At 30.6% G+C, this 21,969-nt stretch overlaps 1 protein-coding gene across 5 annotated transcripts in view; it reads right to left on the reverse strand.

The window, feature by feature from the left end:
- Positions 1-21,969, reverse strand: part of LOC122521330 — a 63,523-nt gene that overhangs the window by 38,913 nt on the left and 2,641 nt on the right. For 4 of the 5 annotated variants that reach the window (XM_043641976.1, XM_043641974.1, XM_043641973.1 and 1 more), the window contains exons 2-6: positions 12,689-12,938; positions 11,869-11,918; positions 11,146-11,203; positions 1,798-2,054; positions 236-460 (exon numbers count right to left, since the gene is read on the reverse strand). In XM_043641976.1, coding sequence (XP_043497911.1) covers positions 236-460; positions 1,798-2,054; positions 11,146-11,203; positions 11,869-11,918; positions 12,689-12,860 — 762 coding nt within the window. In that variant the 5' untranslated portion in view covers positions 12,861-12,938. Of the gene's footprint in view, positions 1-235; positions 461-1,797; positions 2,055-5,563; positions 6,085-11,145; positions 11,204-11,868; positions 11,919-12,688; positions 12,939-21,969 lie in introns of those variants that run through there. The other variant, XM_043641975.1, reaches the window with a different exon arrangement.

A 21,969-nucleotide genomic window follows, 5' to 3' on the forward strand; every position in this document is an offset into this window, starting at 1 on the left:
ATAAAAATTAATCTAAAGTGTTAATAGTATAAGCATAAAAAAATATGCAATAATAAAAATAATAAAGCAACATCATATAAAACTTTGAAAACGCAAAATATGTTTGGATTAAAACACTGATGATCATTAAAAGGATGAACGAGCATTAAAATCTTATAAAACGACGAGCACAAAAAAAGAAAAAAAGAAAGAAAAGAAGTAAAGGAAAAAAAAATGATTCAATATGAGCTCTTACCTGCTCGTTGTTGGTAATTGCGGAAAGTCGATCCTGCAGGGTACGAACTCTTCTTTCGGCTCCTGCTAAATCCGATTGTAAGGTTGCAACATTGTTGACATTGTAGCCGCAGGCTCCAGCTTTGGCTATTTCACTACGAAGTTTATCGACGTAACTTCGTTCTTTCTCTAACATCAGCTGGAATGTGTGAACACGTTGGGTCTCCAACTGTCGTTTTTTCTCTAGCTACGAAGCGTAATGAAAATTCACAATTACGGAACTAATTAAAAAATAAAATAATTATATAATAATAATAATAATAATAATAATAATAATAGTAATAATAATAATAATAATAATATAATATAATATAATATAATAATAATATAATATAATATATTAATAAATAAGTATTAAAAAAAATGCTATTATAAAAACAGAACAACAATGTATATATATAAATTTAAAAACAAAATATTTTTGTATATATTACTGTTTTATATTATTATTATTATTATTATTATTATTATTATTATTATTATTATTATTATAATTATTTCCAAATTAGGTTTAGTAAAATTACAGATAAAAATAAGCCCGCAAATAACATTTTGACGGAGTCTAAAGGAGAACTGTCCATCACAACCGTAGTGCGACTGATAATAAACTACGTTATTGCGAACTCTCGAATAAGTTTGTATATTCGGGAATATGCTGCTTTCAGAAGTTGGAAGGAGAAGTTTGGAAGGATAAAGAGGGGAAGAAGAAACAAACTATAGGACGTGTAGGAAACTACACGTCTAAAAGGAGTTCTAATAGATAAGTCGGAACAATAAACTATCTGGAAACAGTCACGATAATAATAACAACAATGATGACTACGAGAGATAATAATATCATCGAAACATTTTGTAGAGAAAATTTTTAAACACAATAAACAATAGAGAAACAGTACATAATTATAAAATCGATAAGACAAAATAAATATTAAATGTAATCATGATTACAAAGTACCTTTATAGATAAACGATTTACGAACATTACATATCAGTAGTTAAAAAAAATATTTACCAAGAATCTATTAACATTTTCGATTTATTACAATCAGATATAAATAAAAGAAAAAACCTTGTAATTTTTGTAGCATTTAAACACACACATAAAAAGACCTATAATCTCTGCGTTAATAATTGATTATACAGATTTATCTTACATATTTGTCTGTCCCGTCCATGAGACGAATGTCTACAAGGTCAGTATCTAAAACGAATCTTACATAACTTTATTTCCTTAACATCCACCCAGTGGATTACAAATGTTAAATATAAATCTCTTGACAAATTTGAAGCATTTGAAAAATCAAACGTTCAATCAGTTTCGAAATACGACTAGGGGTAAACGAGGAAAGCTTTCTTTGCATTTTGACTAGCGCGGTGGGCGGCTGAGTCACGTGACAAAATGGCGGCAGCGTTCGATCAGTACGCGGCAATATTTGAATAAAAGAGGGAAGAGAAAAGAGGAAAGAAGGGGATAAAGAAAAGTAAGGCTATTGAAAAAAGGAAAGAAAAAATAATGGAACTCACATCGACCGGTTGCGGTCCGGTGATAAGGGAGTTGCAGGGTGCACCACCACTACCACCCCCCATTGGAACGGTCGATGCCCTATAAAGAGAAGTCGCCGCTTGGGAGGGTGATAGCATCGCCGTACCAGACGGCAAAACCGAAGACCGTTGATGTTGTTGACCGGCCGGATAACCGATCTGTAAGCCTGTACCCATTCCTGTCGAACTACCAGCACCGAGTGGCTTCTGCTGCACCGTCAATGCCACCTGCGTTGAGGCTGCAACAAAGGTTCAAGGTCGAGGATTAGTCATTGGATATTTTCGCATGGCTTTGTGATCCGACTATGCTTTCTGCTCTCTTCCTCTTTCTCTTTCTCTTTCTCTTTCCCTTTCTCATCCTCATCTCCATCTCCATCTCCATCACCATCATCATCTCCATCTTCATCTTCACCCCCACTTTCAACTCCACCTCCATCTTTTCCTTTAACTCTCCTTCTCTATATTCGACTTTACTCTACTCTCAAACGAGATTATCCTTATCGAACGTTAAAATCAAATATTATTTTAGCCATTTTCTCTACCTATAGTTATATAGTCTATAAATTATATATAATTAGAAATTAAAAAACTTATAAAAAAAATAATTCCCCCACGAAGAATCGAACGTTAATAACCGATGCGAGAAGCGAAGACGATACTACTTACGCTAGCGCACCACTTGATAATTGTTCAATTTTTTTCGTACAATTCTTAAGACTTTGAAGATGAATCAGAATGCATTACTGTTTTCTTATAACATAATAAAAATGAATTAAAATTATGTATAGACAAAAAATAAATTCCACGTTTTTAGAATATCCTTTCATATATATCTTGAATTAATTTTATGTGTGGATATAAAATTCTTCTTTTTCAAATATGTATTTAATTTGATATATAAATAAATTTTTGTGAGGCAAAGAATTTATATCAATTAATTATTCTAATTAATTTTATGGCGAGACACAAAATTAATTCATTATTTTTACTCTCCACTAAATAATAATAGTTCCTGTTAAGATGAATTATTTTTTTTTTTTACTCAAGGTTCATTATTTTTGACAATAAAGAAACTTATATATAGATATTACAGAACGCTCGACACTCGATGGCCAAGATGTAAAATTCTGGCTACCGAATGAAAAAATAGAAAGAGAGAAATATCAGTTTTCTTTCTCACTCGCACTCGTATACAGAACGCTCAACAATCGCTGGCCAAAACAAAAATACTCGTTATCGCATGATAAATAAAAAGAGAGAAATATTGGTTTGTTCTCTTACTCGCACTTTCATTCAAGACCGAGAGTTCCGAAGATTGCCGAAGATCCTTTGTTTGTGTTAGTGCACACGGACGCTCGCACGCACACTAGCTCGCTCGCGTGTAAAAAGCGACAGAGGGGCGATACTTGCTTCCCCACTCTTACAATTACTTTGACCACTTTTTCTCGTTTATTTTTGCAGATACGAAGATAAACCATAGAACATTTTTTATGTATTTTTCAATTCTCTACAACTTTTGTTTGAAACTTTTTTCGATTAAATGCCTAGATTCTAAGATAAGGCTATATTTTACCCTTTTTAACCCTTTTTCTCAAAACCTCGGGGGTTGATTTTAATAAAATTAGCACCATTCGATTCAGCGTCGTCAACTTACCCTTAAATCAAATTTTGAAGCTGTTAGTAAAAAAAGTCGATGTTTGGCCCTCGTTGACTGGCCTATTATTCAAGCAAATGATAGCGTCGTATTCGCGAAACTCTTCCTAACTGTTAAACGTAAATATTTAGGCTGGCATATGTATTACCAATCTCTTTGAGATCGTTAGTTAGTTCATTTGTATATGCATATGTATCTATGCGCGTGTGTGTGTTAGTCTCGTTTGTAATGAGTATGAAGAGGACTTAATAACCTAGAGAACGATGTAATGTAGAATCGTGGGTGAGTATCATCCTCCTCATGGTCATCATCAACGACATCAGTAATACGCAATTTATTATTCTTTCCTTCTCTGTGAATGCAGTGTATATGTATGTGAGTCTATAAATGAAAATGAAAAAGAGAAAGAAAGAGATAGATGAGCCACGAAAGAAGAAACATAAACTATTGGAATCGGCCAATAAATAATTTACATAAAATTTTCAATATTAAAAAATACTGGGATCATTTACTTGGATATTAAATACACAAAATTTGTAATATAAAAAAATACTAATAATATCATTTATATTTAAACATAAGATAATAACATTTTTATAATACAAAATACAATAGTATAAATTAATAGAAATTCCGATATTATTGATCAATCTAATATTTTGTTTGTCACCTATTTTCATTCTTTTTTCTTTTAAAAATGATATCGTAATATATTTCTTGATTTTAGAAATTGTTCTCGTATCTTCCATTAGTCAATCTTTAGTCGAACCGACTATTTATTGTAATACGGTATATTCTATGTTCATCCATTTTTTAATTGGAAAGGGAGGGAGTGGGATGGCGTATGGGATATGCACAACGATTGAGCTTTAGCATGTTCCTCGGGTAAAGAAAATAATCGTAATGCCACGAAATCGTAAGTTCGATCTCAAACGCAGTCTGCAAAGAACGTACGTACTCACTCACTCATCCACGGTATGGAGGGACACCAAAATATTTGCATGCACGTCTGCCGAGGCTGGTGCATGAGTCACGTGTATACCACCACCGCAGCACACCATGGTATTACCGAACATTCAGACTTTCGAAAGAACGGAACGCAACCTTATTTTCGAGTTTTAGTCACGGCCAATAATTTAACAAATAAAAAATAATCATAATAGGATGTTTAAAAATAAAAAAATATATATATATTAAGCATTTTTTTCTTTGTCGTATTTGAATAGATTTATCAAATGATTTGAAATCATAGATAGTTATATAAGTTTTCTCTCTCCAAGTTTCGTGAGTCATCATCAATGCTATTTCTCTCTCTCTCTATCTCTCTCCTTCTCTCACACTCTCTTTCTTTCTTTTTCTCTCTCATTCTCTTTCGCAAAGTATAACTAGATAAAAGATGACTAGGATTCTACAACTTGATCGAGACCAGCTGTTTTACTTATGATCGAACGCAACCTAGTCGCCTAAGCAACAACCATAATATATCCGAAGAAGCTACGAGAAATTATGGGATAGCTTGTGAATCGTCGATTATATAAAAGCGAAGAGTTATGATAATCCGTACAATTTATTTTGCACGACGACAATGAAATTACGACAATGACAATGACAACGATGATGATAATGATGATGATGATGATGATGATGATGATGATGATGATGATGATGATGATGATGATGATGATGATGATGATGATGATAATCATGACTATGATTATGATATCCAAGTCCATGAGAATCTACTTCCTAATTTGCACTCTTCGAAATCGTATTTCTTGAATAACGCGAGGTTTTTCTTCCCTCTCTCTCTTTCACACAGCAATTACATTTCGACATAACGTCCTTTAAATTGTAACGCTTAACGATGTATATATAGAATGAGAAAAGAGAAACGAGCAAAGAATAATAATAAGAAAGAAATAAAAAAATAAATAAAACAAGAGAGTATTTCTCTCTCTCTCGCTCCCTCCCTCCCTCCCTCTTTCCTTTTCTTTCTTACAGTACAATCAAATTTTGATATTATGTCTTTGAAATGATAACGTACGATAATATAGAAAAAAAGTGAATAAAGGAAATAAATAAATAAAATACTACCGGAGTAAATTTCCACCGGTGTCTCGACCCAAGCTCTTTTGAGATCGTACGTGGTTCGAGTTTTCATGTAGGCGCATTACTAGCAGCCCACCTAACAAGATCCAACTACAATTTCGATTAATTTTAATTTTTTATTTTTCTTTTTTTTATATTCTTATTCTTAAATTCACGCACTATATATATATATTCGTTTGCAAAAGAAATGTGCTCGTTTGAGAGGAGGTACGAATATACAGGCACGACGTCGTATTCAAGACTGCGTCAAATCGTGCTGCTGAGTACGAAGAAGTCGAGAAAGAGAGAATGAGAGAATGAATATGCGTATAAATGTGTATATAAGAGAGAGAAAGAAAGATAGATAGATGTATCCCGCATAAGAGAAGAGAACGTGGTGGATATTCGTACCGGGAAAAGTTCGGAGCCAGGTGTGTATTAATATGAATGACGAGGTTCACTGTTTACACACTTCTATACGAGCACAGGCACAGTACCAACCTACGATTGGTTTGTATGTGACCAGAGATCGACAAACTAAAAGTTTCAAACATTATCGTTACCATCATAATCTTTGGATATTATACTCGTAACATTTTTTTTCTTTTTCTTGTTTCTTTGCGAATTCATTTCTACATCGAGCTCGTCATCGTTTGAAAGAACGATCTTTGCATTTTCTTCTCCTCTCTCTTCGTTTCCTTCCTCACGTGGATTCCCTCTGTTAATCGATGACGTCAGAGAAAGAATCATTTTACGTAGGAAATTCTTGCGCAGAATCTATATAATTATTTGAATCTAACGATTTAGAAAATACGCGTTTGGATTTAATTTATCGATTTGCTAATTTGTTTTTATGAAAAAAAGAAACAAATGTAGGAAAATATATTTATGTTACGAAAGATCCAAGTATACTCATCTTTTGTAATTAGAGTTTTTGTTTTTGATTCTAAAAAAGATAAAATTGTATTATGCAAAAAAATATCATAACTTTAATTATATCAATATATAATTATAACAACTGCATAATTACATTATATTTAAATACACATATAATTCATACCAACTAGCCAACTAGCCTTGGTATATAAACTAATACCAACACACATGTAACACGTGACTTCAAAGTTAAACAGCAACGACGTTAAATAGAATTAAAAATGAACAAAATTTTTGTGCATACATATGCGAATATTTTCTTTTATACTTTAATATATGAAAAATATAAATGATCTCAAAAGATGTCCATCACGATAAGAGGATAATAATGATTAAAGGAAAAGATGATCGTTCTAGAATATGTACATAGTTCGTGCTAAGAATGAGAACCAACACAATCAGATCAAGTTGTTGGTAAGCTCAGAAAGAACATGATTGAGTCAGAGCTCCTGACACGGTCAGTTGCAATCTCCGCGTATTTTCTCTATATATACATATAGGTATATACACAACTCATGTTTCTTCTTTTAAAAATATCTTTTTGTCCCAAAAAGAAGGAAGGTTATACGCGAATACACAAATACAAATACACTTGACTACTTGGTCGCTATTAACAACCACCCATGGTTACGCGAGTAACAAGCCTGATATAAATCGGTTGATATGTCTTTTCAAGACAATATAGTCGATCCAAAAATACATTAGCTTTATCTGTCCTCTTCTATGTATATATGTAGAGAAAGAGAAGAAAAGCTTGCTTTATATTACCCGACACACTTTTGCTAATCGCTATCGATTCAATCCTTCGCGCGTTCGATCAATACGAACAATTTAAGATAGATTAAATAGAAATGATTCGATGCGCGTATTATATACTTGTTTTTTTTCTATGCGTTCTTTTTTCCTTATTTTCTTTAGTATATTGTTCATAGAAAATTACTAAGGAAAGAAAAGGCGTAGTAGTAATGCATAAATTATAAGATATATAACTAACATAATTATAAGTTTTTCATAGACAATTGAGAAAATACAAAATTCATTTATGTAGATAAAAATAGCGAAAAGAAATACGTTAATTCATTTCTAATCACTATATCGAACATAATCTATAGAGAATCAAGAGACGTTCATTTTACGTTGATCATGATTACTACGAACCAATCAGCTGACTGAAGTTAAGATTTGGCATTAAGCCGCAGGAAATCCGGGAATATTGAATTTCGAGATTCGAACGAATGGCAAAGTTTTTCTCTCTCTCTCTTCCTCTCTACTGAACTTTGAATAAATTCATGACTTCGCGAAAATAACGTAACGTTCGTGGAAAAAAAGCGTTTGCGCGAGCAACACGCGTCTAATCTTTCTAATGAAAATGCTGACTTTACGAATATCCTTTTTCTCGGGACGATCCTTCCTTCTTTTGTGTGTGTGTGTGTGTGTGTGTGTGTTATCTGAAAAGTTCGATATCGATTTTTAATAAAAATTCCAAAGGAATACTTTTATATTTCGCTATATATTCAAAAATATACGAACTTTTCATATAACATAATGCTTACTATACATAATATGTATTTAGTAACTAATTGTAAGTTGGAATACAACTTCGTTCTTTCTGTAGATAGTAATATATTTTATATTGTTAAAAAAGTATTCAAAATATACAATTGCACAGTTGCATCGATGCGCACCTACAAAAAGCCGCATTACTTGATGATAGAGTTAGTTAAACAATGCAAAGTGCGCAGTTGCACAGATGCATAACTACAGAAACTTACACTACTCGAAGATAAAGCTTATTAAACAAAACCAAATTTTCTTTCCATCGGCAAAAAGAAACGAAGTTATAGTCCACCTCAGTTACTAGACGCACCATGTATATTTTTCCCTTTACTAAAAAAAAGAAAAAAAAAGAAAAAACAACATTACTAAAAGTAATATTTAAAAAGTTAGGAGAAAAAAAACATTTGATTTTGTACAAATCAACCCAGGGAGACTTTTGGAGCACAACGAATTTCGCGTGGAAATTCGTATTCGTGAGGGGTGAGAGAACAAATTTACCTACTCACCCAACGACGACGGCGAAGACGACGACAACGAATCATGTTTAAGACTCTTTCCTTCTCTTTCTCTCTTATTTAGTGTATTGCTCTTGGTATGTATCTCTCCTTATCTATCTTTTTTCTTTCTCTCTCTCTCGGTCGCTTTCTATCTTTTTCTCTTCACAGCTTGTATCTTAATGTCTCTGTGTCTGTTTCTCTCACACGAAAGAATATTTGTCAACCGTCTGATTTGTAGATGAATGGCGAGAGGGTGCGCCGTCATTACTGAAGACGAAAAAGAACGAAGATTTCTTCGACGAGTAAGCCGAGAGGCGCAGATTCGTCGTTGATTTTAAATATTCATGAGTTACTAAGAAAACACCGAAGTGATTATGCCGATGAAAGCTACCGAATTAAGAGGGACGTTAATGTACACATATATATACCAATATCAAAGACAATGCCATTAAGTATGTACCACCGAAACTTTCATCCTACGAAAAATGTTCTCTATCTCCTCCTACTTCTATCTCTCTCTCTTTTCTCGTCAAAAAATCCGTTAAATCTAATGAAATACTCTCGTTCTAATTTTATCTTTACTTCTATAGACAAATTTCTAACTAATGAGAATTCAAAGTTCCTAAATTATTTTTACAAAATTAATTAGCCTTTTTTCTTTTTTTTTTTTTTTTCCTTTAAATGCTAACCTTCTATCTTCACATCGTAAAATTGGAAAACTTTATTATAATCAGAATATAAACAAATATAAAAAAATGGTTCTGTAGAAAATCTCGAAGATGATTTTTAAAATTATTTAGAAACTTTCGTTTTTTGAGAGATGAATGATATTCATTATTTTATTATAAGTATATCCTGGAATGAATTATTTTTGTTATTACATTTTCTTTTTCTTTATTTAAATGTAATGAAATCTTTTCGTTTTTCTAATGTAAGACGTTTGTTTGCCATTGAAAAATATTCTCGATGATACTTCAAACCCTTTTCTAAAACTCTTGATTCTACCCCTTGGAAAGTACGTAATATTTCTAACGTTATATACCGTTAGATATCCTATCGAGTTTCTTAGAAGAGAATATATCCGAATAATTCGAGCCAGAATAAGCTAGGAAATTTCCAAAGTCAAACACGCCTACGATACTAACGCGAAAGCGAAACACGTCTTCGTCTTCGTCTTCGTCTTCGTCGTAACTGTTTCTAGCCACGAAGAAGAAAAAGACAGAGATAGACAAAGATAGACAAAGATAGACAGAGATAGAAAATAATGATCGTCCTTGGAGAGAGAAACGAATACGAAAAATGGATGGATGATGATTTTAATACAGGAATACAGGGTGGGGCCAAAAAATTCCCGGATGATTTTATAAAATCAATTATTCTTTTTTCAAAACTTTCTAGACCAGTACTTTTTTTTTTCTTTACTAAATTGTAAGACTATGATTCTAAGGAATAAAAATAAAAGCCTAAAAAGTTTCCAAAAATTAATAATTAAATTTGAAAGTTCATTTACAAATGTTAAGACCATTTAACAAATTTTCGCGAACTCTTTATTATTTTATACTATAATAAATGCCGCTCGCTTCCTACCCTATGGTAATTGGTTATATGCAATTTATCTAAGAAATCAGCTGATCTACTAGTATTTAAAATACTATTTATAAACGATATACCATGGATTTTGAGAAATAGACTTTTAAACAATTCTTTCGATACGACTGCGTTGTTGCTGACTGTTGATAGTGGTTTTGTGGTGGTTAGTGGTGTGATGATGCTAACACGATGCGCGTGTAAGTACCTGTACTGTGAGTAAAAGAGAGACAGTTGACTAAAACAGTCACCGCTATAAACTCGCATGCTTACATCACTGAAGGCACTCTCTGCTGTTTCTTTCATCTTCCTTCGTCGTCGTGTCGTCGTCGTCGCCGTCGTCTACTCCTTCGTCGTTTTCTTTTTCTTTTTCTTTTTCTTAGTCTTATTTTTCGTTGTGTGATTGTATATAACACACGCGCATTTGTATACACACATAGGTACACTTACTTACTTATGTATGTTGTACATAGAAATCAAATAGGGGAGTTGCATAAAATTTTCGTACCGATCTATAAATGCATACAGTCTCATTTACTTATGAATTATCTTACTAAGAAATAATTATTAAATCGTAATTCCGTAAGAAATTAATATTAAATAATTTTATAAAATAATTTAAATAGGCTTAAAGTTTGGTTGAAACGATAATAATAATTATCTAAAAAAAAGGACAAACAATCCCCATAAAAATTATTTACAAAATAAATAAAAATAAAAGTGTTGCCTTTGGATGATTTTTTTGTTTAAATCAGCATGAACTTTCCATGCAATTCAATATAAAAATGTTTCAATAAATTCCTAAATCATTTCCCCACCCCGCCATTGACAACGAATAGAAGAGACGAAGTTAAGACGACGTTCGTGTAATATTTTATGTGAAACAAGAATTGACTTGACTTTTGATTTCGAATGGTCTTTCTTATCTTTTACGTCATTATTTTTGCGAAAAGAAAGATTCGAAACAAACGTGTATGTATATATATGCACAGTATATGTATATGTACTCACATTTTATCAGCTTCACTACGTCCGTGTGCGTGGACTGCATTACATTCACCCCATTGACCTAAAAAAGTAGAAACAATCGTTATTCACCTTTTTACTTTTTTTTTCTCTCTTTCTCTCTCTCAACTCGAAAGAGAGGAAAGAACACGTCGACTATATGTTTTCTCCCACGCGATTTCGAGTATATAAATTATTAATTCGAGCGAAGAGAATCGCTACTAACATTCTCGAATTTGTTTATGTATTATTCTTTTTTTAATTTTATTTATTTAGCAGTATTTCGATTCGTAAATATGTATGTATACATATGCTTAATATACAGGATGATGGTCTGTACTTTGTGTTACATGCGAACAAATGGTGATAAAAAAAACTTAGTAATTTTTTCAAATGAGATTTTATTTTGAAGAAAGATAAGTTTGAAAATTTGTCGAGTGCGCGTGCACTTGGATTGAGTTTGCAGCCCTGCAAACGGAAAACCGTTTTTAATAAGCATAAAAGTTTAAACGATACAAGAAAAATCATCATATACTGACAATGTCAGTTGATGCATGATCATACGTTGCAAATGTTGTACAGCGTATAAGAACATTTATGTATTTGTGTAATTTCAATTTCTAAATCAAAAAAAGATATAAATATTATTAATATTATATAATTAATATTAAAATAGTATGTATATATTTCGTTCTTATTGCGATTAGAATTATATTTAAATGAATTCACCTTGATTATTTTGTCGCCCGCATGAAGACCAGCCCTTGCTGCTGCACCACCTACAAATACATAATAAAATTGAATTACATTATTAATTATGATTATCAATCATTCGAACACTATTTTTAAATCGTGTTTTTCTCATTCTCGACCGGATGAAGATTGAACGCGTTTAAATTTCAAAACAAAAAATGAAGAACTTCGGATGTTTCATAAACAAATATTGAAATTACTATATTCTATAAACAAAATGCCTAAACGATGTATCACTATGTTCTTGCCAGACAGAATGAAAATTCATCGAAATCGAGAGAAACGAACTCTTGTTTCGATGTACCCAGAAAGACTAGTCATTTCTTACAATCACACATATGTGTACGTGTATACATATATTTGCTATAGAAAAAAAGGGTTACATTTTCGTATAATTCGAAGAAAAATATAAATAGTATGATATATCGCAAAAAGTCGAAATTAAATGAAGGCAAACACGAGATACTTGGAACATTTAAAATTAGATTGATATTTGCGAAGGGAAAAACAAAAATCAATCAACTAAGCAATAAGAAACTTCTTTCAATTTTATATTTCCTATATATTAAAATAATAAAAAACACAATTTAATCTAAAGTTTATATTAAAATACTTACAATAAGTCTTAATTACATTTAACAAAAATGCCTAATTACTTACAATACTAAAAAAAAAAAAGTAAAATTACTTTTTTAAATTACTTAAGCACTTATGATCGAATCAGGTAAAAAATTATCGATTACGAAAATTTAAAGAAGAAAAATACAAAAAATACAAAAATATGATGACTACTTACCCTCTTTGACGGATTGAACGTAGACAGGATTATCACCAGAAACTTTCATCCCGAATCCAGCTTCATCCTTGCACACATAGAGGGTGGTGACGGGTGCTGGCTCAACGGCACCAGCCCCGGTGGCGCCTCCGCCACCCCCGAGGCTGCGTCGCAACGCCGCCGTTCCATTCATCCCTTGTTTGATCTCCTGGCCGAGCCTCACCTCTACCCCTGCCCCTGCCCCTGCCCTGCTGTCCAATGACTCTATGACCTGCCGTACAAAATTTATCTTTTTATAATATCAATTATACTAGTATTTATTTGGAATACTACAATATATTATAGGACGGGATACAAATTTAAATTTAATTACAATTTATTACTAAAAACTCAATTATTATTGATTTTAAATAATTTGGAAATATATTTGCAAAAATAAAACTGCAACTTTCGTACCATAATCATTTTTCTTATAAACAAAAAACAAATCATTAGATTACAGAAGATTCATTTTGTTTAACATTGAACCAGTTCTATGACGACTATACTTTATTTATTACAGTAAAAATCTAAATAAGAAAAAGAAAATTGAAAAAAATCACTTCTATCTTCTCGAAAATAAAATCGATCGAAATTTATCGAGAGTAAAAAAAAGGCGAGGTCATTTGTAAGGTCACTCTTTGCTCAGCTGTCGGTCGGTCGGTCGGTCGGTCGGACTCTCTCTCTCTCTCTCTCTCTCTCTCTCTCTCTCTCTCTCTCTGATCAAACGAACACGCACACACACTTGCGTACGTCGCACTACAGCTTTGATTCGTAATCGATAATAATAAATAGAGATTATTCATGCGTCTAGGACAAGAAGGGGTCAGTGTGTCACAGCACGACACACAAGTTTATCGCCTAACCAACTATTACACGATGATTAATAAGTATCGTACGAAATAAAACGTCCGACTCTTATTTTCGCAATTTAGTTTAAATTCGGCATTAAGAAACTCTCTATTAAAAAAAAAAAAAAAAATCCAATATCACAATATATATGATATAAAAGAACAGATAAAACAATTCTATGGCGTAATCCATTTAAGGGGTTATACGCAGTTGCGAGGCTCGAAAAAGACGTATTTTCATGAATTTTTTCTAGAAACAGTTTTTATTTCTCAAAAAAAATTGTTGGTAATTCAAATAGAGTGAACTTTTGAGAATACAATAACGCGTCGATTCTGTAAAAATATTAATCTGCACTGCTCCTGTAGATGATTTCCTGAACGTCCTCTAAAAAAAGACGTTTGGCGGTGATCTCCATTTTGGCGGTTTGGATTATCCGAAATTAAAAAATATGGTGGATTCTTTTAAAGGATAGATTAATGCAGGTATTAACGAGAGGAATTTTAAAAATTTTGATTTTTGACAAAATGGCATCTATTTGAAAAAAAGACTAAAATTTTTGCTTTTTTTGACTAAAATTTTCGCTCTAAATTGTTACAAAAAAATAGTAATAATTTTTTTAAATCTTATTCCTCTCGTCAATACCCGAGGAATATATCTAAGAATATTGTGTAAAAATATAAGACAAATCGGTTGAGTTATTTCTGAGAAATCGAGATCACCGACTTTGAAAATACCGTTTTGAGAAAAACGCGTTTAAAGTTTCAAAGAGACGTTTACACATAGGTAAAAATTTTTGTTTGCAGCTTACATGAAGTGAAGAATATTTGTCGGATCGATTTGAAATTTTCAGAGAATATACTTAAATATATGTACATTCCGAAAATGCAAAAAAAAAAATCGATTTTTTGAAAATCCTAACTGCGTATAACCCCTTAATAATAGAAACTCGAAGAGATATTCCAAAAAACTGGCCAATAATTTAGCACAAATTATTGTACAAATCATAAATCGTGAAATGAATAATAAATAATAAATAATTCTGATACTAATCACCTACAGGGAAATAATATTTGAAAATTTAAATGCAACAAAGTTGCAAGAGTGCCAATTGGAAATTTTTAAATAAAATAGAATTAATAAAAAAAAGAATTATAAAATTTCATGTTTCAAGTATACTCTGCTAACGACGAATTTGTTATAATTAGAAAAAGCAGATGAAGAAGAAGAGAATGGCCTCCTCTTCATTATCATCATCTTCTTCTTCTTCATCATCATCATCATGGTTCTCCTTAAAGAGAAGATAACATCTAACTAAGATAAGATAAATCTGACATTATATGGTGAAATTTTAACGAGTAATCTCTCCTCGTGTAATATTCGCGATCGTTCCAAATACTTTTCCAACTAAACTCAACTCTCGAGATATTATTCACTATGTGTGCTTCCCCTGGCCGATTAATATGGCACACATAAACCGCGCTCTCTCTCTCTCTCTCTCTCTCCCTCTCTCTCTCTCCCTCTCTCTTTCTCTCATTTCGTATGTATCCGTGCACGGATCATATTTATTATGCATCATAAAGATATATCTCGTCGAACAGTAGATTAATTTTCGCTTATTGGAGATATCCTCACAGTTAAAAATTTTCTGTTTAGCTAGAAACACGAATTTTGTATTCCAATAATAATAATTACACTTATTGATTGATTAGTGATTTTAAATGTACATAAATGTGTTACGTATGTATGTATATGTAACATAATTATCTTTATTATATTTAATAGTAACATATTTACATGAAATATTTGTAATTAATTCTGTGTCCATATATGTAACATATATTACATAGAAATATAATATTAAATCCTAAACGCACACACCACGCATATTTATGTATATATAAATGGAATATTCACGTAATACATTTCTACGCATATATGTATGAGTATTGACAATATAAGAAACGTATTATATAGCAAAAAGCAATATCATGGATCAACGGCAGATACAAGAACAGATACGACGATCGAGGACATCATCTTTAAAGGAAGACTTCTTCTCTATCATTGGGATGCCAACGACAAAGCATTGCCGCACTGCGGACATTCGGAAAACGACAGTGGCAGCTTTGATGTAAGTACAATACCGTCTCTCTTTTAGGTACCTTATCGTCATCTGCAGGTGTTTCCTTAGATATAACTATCTATTATACTTTGAAACTCTTCGTTTAAGTACACTAACAAAATCTATATACATATTCCAGGTTATTGCCATCGAATAACTTTTAAGTTGACTTATTAAGTTCATCAGAGTGAACTAACTTTCTTTTTTTCATCTCTTTATATACGCATATATATATTTATAAACAAAACAAAATATAGAAAACCTAAGAAACAAACTATTGAAACAATATTAGCACCGTTAGCTAATAGAACAAAATTGTATTAACACTTTTAATAACGTTAAATCGGTAATTACAATATTAATGAAAAGAAAATAAACAAGGCACAGATTTTAATCTATTCATGTGTGTTTTAATATAGAGTTTTTAATATTATTTCAGTGAGAATAAAAAAATGTGAAAATGAAAAATTAAGAAAAGAAGGCTGTACAATGTTTTTACAAAGGCAATTCTTTAACGATGTAGGATGTTTTGCATTCGCCCTATACATGAAGCTATTAAACAACTACCTCCTTCCCTATTTAAAAAGATAGGCAGACAGAGAGAGAGACATTGTGTACCTATTGTTATTGCCACTTGTGTTCATAAGCATATAAACGTACATAACGTTCCATTAATTATTAATTAGTGTCGTCTAGTATGTAGTTGGTTGTTAACGATTCATGTATCAAAATACGTGATCGATCTTATACATATATATCATCTTTTAACGATCAAAGTTTAAATATTTTCTTTCTTACTTTTTTTTTATTATGATTATACGTCTATAAAAATGTATGATATTTGCTTTTCCTATTTAATATTAATTAAGAAAATTTAACGATGCTAGGAAATTTGTTTATTTGATGATTGTACTATACTATACTCTAATACTATAAAAACTGCTCTTTTCTTTTTTGTTCTTTTGCGACGTTTATATGGAGAAAGGAACACTATAGTGTCAATTCGAATACCGGATACTTGATTCCCTGCCAAATATTTAATATCCAAGGCTCGATTCTCCACGCTGTATAAACATTAAACAAAAATTACTATACATGTAGGTACGGCATGAATTAGAAAAAACATTTAATTATGTAAAAGTTATTATTCGACATTTATTTATACAAGCAGGATCAACAAATCTATGTAGATGATTCGTAGAAAATTTCAGGCTAATACTTTGCTTCAAATTATTTTTAAAAAAATTTCGCTGCTTGTAATTTTATAATTTTAAAAAATTAGTCTAATGAATCTCAAAAAAAAAGATAATAATTAATTGTTTAAATCACGTAAAAACTTTATGCTTGCTATATAAGTACTTCGAATAAAATTAAATCGATTATCCTTACGAAAGACAACACGTAAAATGGTATTATTAGTTACTAACAAAAAACTCAAGTCCGCTGAATAATTTGAGTCGACATGAGTCTCTTATAAAGTCTGCAACAACAAAGCTCAAGTATGCTAATGAACACGTATATCCCGTTTGCACGTTTAACACACTTCGACCAATTATGCATTTTTATTTCTTCGAGGCTTGGATAATTCTTACTGTCTCTATCAAATTTTGTTCAATTTATAGATAAATAATTTATCCTACGTTTAATTAAAAAAATATATTTTTTGTAAATGTGTAGTTAAATGTTTTTATTAATTCATGCCGTACACATATAATAATGTTTATTCAGTCATAGTAATTTATATGTAATATTAAAACAGTATAAAAAAATCTAATCTTTAATATATCATAAATAATATATATATAATTAAAAAATAAATAAAAATAATAAAAGTGATATAAAAATTGAGACATATTTGTTTTTCTCTTTTCGTATCGATTTTTGAGGATATTTGTTATTTAAATTGCAAAGTCCAGTTTATAAAGATAACTGAAGTATCAGTGAATATTAAAGAAATATATATATATATGCATATATAAGTATAAAAGTTCATAAAGTTCATGAAGATGCATATATCAGGAACGAAGTCAACGACGCCCGTTGGTACAACCGCGTACATTACATTTTAATAACAACTTCCTTCTTTTAATGATGTCGTCTACATCGTTTTATATATGTGTATATATATAATACGAGACGCGTATTACATATAAAAGTACATATTTATATGTACTTATATATATATATAGTACATGTGTGTATGTCTTTCTATTACATAAGAGAAATTAACATTGCGTGACAAATGTAATAACACGCAAAGCTATATTAGAGAAGTCGCGTATCTCCACATTTTAATAATTCCATTTAACCAGTTGATAATAAAATACAGCAAATACATAACATATGCATCGATTAACAATTGCATTAAATAATTATTGTCTTTGTAGAAAAATAGAAACAAAATCTACAAAAAGAAAGAAAGATGTTCGAAGTAACGTTTTCCTATAGCATAAGGAATAATATTTATTCTATGTATTAGTTTTCTATATTTTATACTTTAATATAACATAGTTGAACTAAAATGTGTTATACTGTAATATATTATAACTTATGCATAGTAAAATGTATTACAATTTTTAGTCTATATATTTGTAGATTAAATATAAATTATATATTTTAATGTAGTACAGTTATACTAAAATAAATTATAGTGCATCGTAGAGTGATTTGTGGTACATTAGAAACTACTGTATTATAATCTTTTTATATTATCTAATTTTTATATATTACAATATATTGTTTTAATATAATTATATTATAACTTACTTGACTGTAACTGTATTAGTTAGTACAGTTAGTAGTTCATAGCAGCAATAAGCTTCATATTATCGAATTTTTATCCTGAACAAAAGAAAAAGAAAAACAAGGCAAAAATAGAAATTAGATTTGAAATTGGCGCCCTTATTTTGTCACGTACTCTATACCCAGGAACCATTCTGCAATTTTCTCGTTGGAACGAAACGATGCATTAGCAAGGTCTAGCAACGTTCCTACGTGAGGAGGAAGAAAGAAATGACCTTAGGAATTCTCTTCAATATATATATATATATATATATATATAAACCTATACTTACATACTATATACTAACAACTTTTGAAAAAAGCGTACCGAAAGGAAAGCAGTGGCATTCCGTGTGAATCCGTTTAACTCGCTTTGGCATTTCACGTAGCTCTAACCTCGATATCACACACTCTTTCTTTGCATGTCGCCTATTGTTGCACGTGACCCGAATACGATCGTTTCAAACTTCGATAGATCGAGTTTCGAGACATCGACGACGGTCAAATCGATTTCTTACTACTTGCAAGAATTTTCTTTTGGACAATGGACACAAAATTTGAAAGATTATATTTCCTAAACGAGACTATAAAAAAAAGAAAAATAGCTGATCAAGAATTAATATTTAACAAATTCACAAACTGGAATTCAAATGCCTCGACTTTATTTTAAAATTAATAATTCTATTTCAAAACTTTCTAATCGAATTATTTTTTTTTTCAAATTGTAATTGATTTTTAAGACCTAGGAACTTTTGAATTTACTTGCATCATACACTAAACGATCTCTTTAATCTAATTGTAACATTTAGTTTTACTAATAAATCTTTCATTGAATTTCTAAGAAAAGAAATCTTATATATAAATGAAATGGAATTGAAACAATATTTATTAATTTTTCAATGAACGTTTAACAAATCTAATTCGCTGGATAAAATAATCTCAATCGGAGATCTCTTTTTTTAATGTACAGTGTATTTATCGACTACGCAATAAATTCTGATATCGTTTATACCAATTACCTATCAAACGTAGAAAACCTCATCCGATTATTTGATTAACTAAGTATAAAATATCTTGACAACTTCATTGGGATGAAATACTGAAAAGAAGAACTTACGAGAATGTATGCATAAGAAAAACTTGCTACGAGTCATTGCATCTATTAACCTTCTCAACCAAACTCAAGAACTTTATATGAAAATGCGATTCTACTTTCCGCTTCTTAAGATAAATGTTCGTCTCCTTCTTCACACACGCATACATACATACATACGCGTACGCATAAGTACACACTTACATACATATTTCCCTCTCTCTCTTTCTTTCTTTCCTGAATCCTTGAATATGAACAAGTGATTCTTCTATCCTTGTTCCATTACTAAATAATATGATTTCGAAATGATCTATCAATTTTATTTAAACTAATTGTAAGTAATAAATAAAAGACACAAAATGTAACAAGTCTATCTACAAGTTTATCTTACAATTATTCATCCCAATTAAAAAGATTTTTATTTTGTAAATAATTTAAATCTGTAATATCATATCAAAACGATCTATCAACTCAACTAAAATCAAGATAAAATCTTAATTAAAATATACTGCTAACCTCGACAAATGATTATTGTCCTTGCACAATTTCTGCTAAATCATATGATTACAAAAGTATCTTCAAATTGCATTTAAGTATGTAATAAATAATTTAACCATAAGATATACTAAGATAAATTCTTAAAATTAATTATTCATTCTAATTAAAAACAATTATAATCTCATTTCTATCATTGGACTTCGATCTTCCACCAAAGAAGGAATAAAGGACGACTGCGAAAACCAATGATATTCTCGGAAGAGAACGCAAACAATAAAATTTTATTGTTGGTATTATTGTTGCGATAAAGTATAGTTTAATGAAATGAATATGATGTCATCGATTCTAATAATAAAAAAAGAAAATGAATAAAACGAAATCAAATAAAATTCAAATTAATTTCAAACAAATATGCTTAAACATTTAATAAAAAATATTTTTTAAACAGACTTTTGATCCTTTCTCTTTAAAATCTTGAAATAAATGAATAAATAAAACAGAAATAAAAATAATAGAAAATTTCGATTTAGGAACGAGGTCGAGATCGAACAAGTAATAAAATAGGATTCATTCTCGAGATTGAACGAGTAAAGAACGCGTTTGTGAACAGCTCGTAAGAAGAGTGGTTATACCTCTCTCGAATATGTACTACGTGTGTATATATGTATATATGTACGCATGCATGCATGCATGCATGCACATCGTTGAAACAAACATCGGATTACCTTTCATTTAATTGTACTAGAAGCAAGTATATGTAAGAATGTATGTGTGAGGTGCGGCTCTAGAGACTCGAGATCAGTAGCATGACTATTACCTATCTACACGTGTGTGTATGTGTATGTGTGTGCTGCAAGCACATAATGTGTTATATGTGAATATCTATGAATTAAACTTCTATTCTTCATATATGTTGTGTGTATTCTAATAACAATGATTATAAATACACTAGATTCCCGTTAGATCCAACCTCGAGCATGATTGAATGCAAACTAATCAATGAAACGAAATTTGTATTCGCTTAGTGCCGATTTATTGTCTTATCCTAAAACGTCGTCTTTAATACGAAATTATGATTCGTTCTGTAATAATCAATCATAAATTATCGAGTATCAAGTGTAATAATAATTAATATCATTTTATTAAAGATTATGTTGTATAGATTATCATAAAATAAGTTCATTAACGTATGAAACAAAAACGATATTAATTATTACTAGACTTAATAATAAGAATGATTGAAAAATTGAATTACTATGATCAATTATAAGAGTACTAAAATTTAAATAAATTTTTTAAAATTTGGGAAATGTTTTTAGAACAAAAATGAAATTAATTCAACTTAAATGAAGAAAATAAAAATGAAATATGTAAGAATACAACTTAGCGCGTGGGGCAAGATGGCGCTGTTAATGGTGACGACCGTTAGCTAACGTCTAAAACGTATGTATTTACTCGTGTATATGCGTTCCTAGTTGTAATTAAAAATATACGAGGTAAGTCAAAAGTGTGTAAATAATTTCAAAAATTAATTACTTTATTTCGAGATTATTTAAAATATTTTTTTCTTTAGATTATTTATTTACAAGTTAGCTTGATAAAACTACAAATCTAATTACAAACGTAAGAAAATCTCGAAAGAGAGTAATTGATTTTTAAAAATTACTTACACTGTCTGACAACTGTTAGCTCATCCTATATATTAATTTAAAAAATCGATGCAATATAAATGAAAAGAAATATTGAAATAGAAATAAAGAGACACGTTTGACTTCTATAGCGTTCATATGAATAGTATGTAACATACTGGCGTGGCAAGCTTCAATGTAAACAGTATCAACGAGCTTTCGAATGAGTCCTATGGAGGGGATGACGTAAGCAAGCCGAACTGTTCTGAATGACGTATAATTTCAACGA

The sequence above is a fragment of the Polistes fuscatus genome, unplaced genomic scaffold (assembly GCF_010416935.1).
Source record: "Polistes fuscatus isolate 324 unplaced genomic scaffold, CU_Pfus_HIC Scaffold4, whole genome shotgun sequence".
NCBI classification, from domain to species: domain Eukaryota; kingdom Metazoa; phylum Arthropoda; class Insecta; order Hymenoptera; family Vespidae; genus Polistes; species Polistes fuscatus.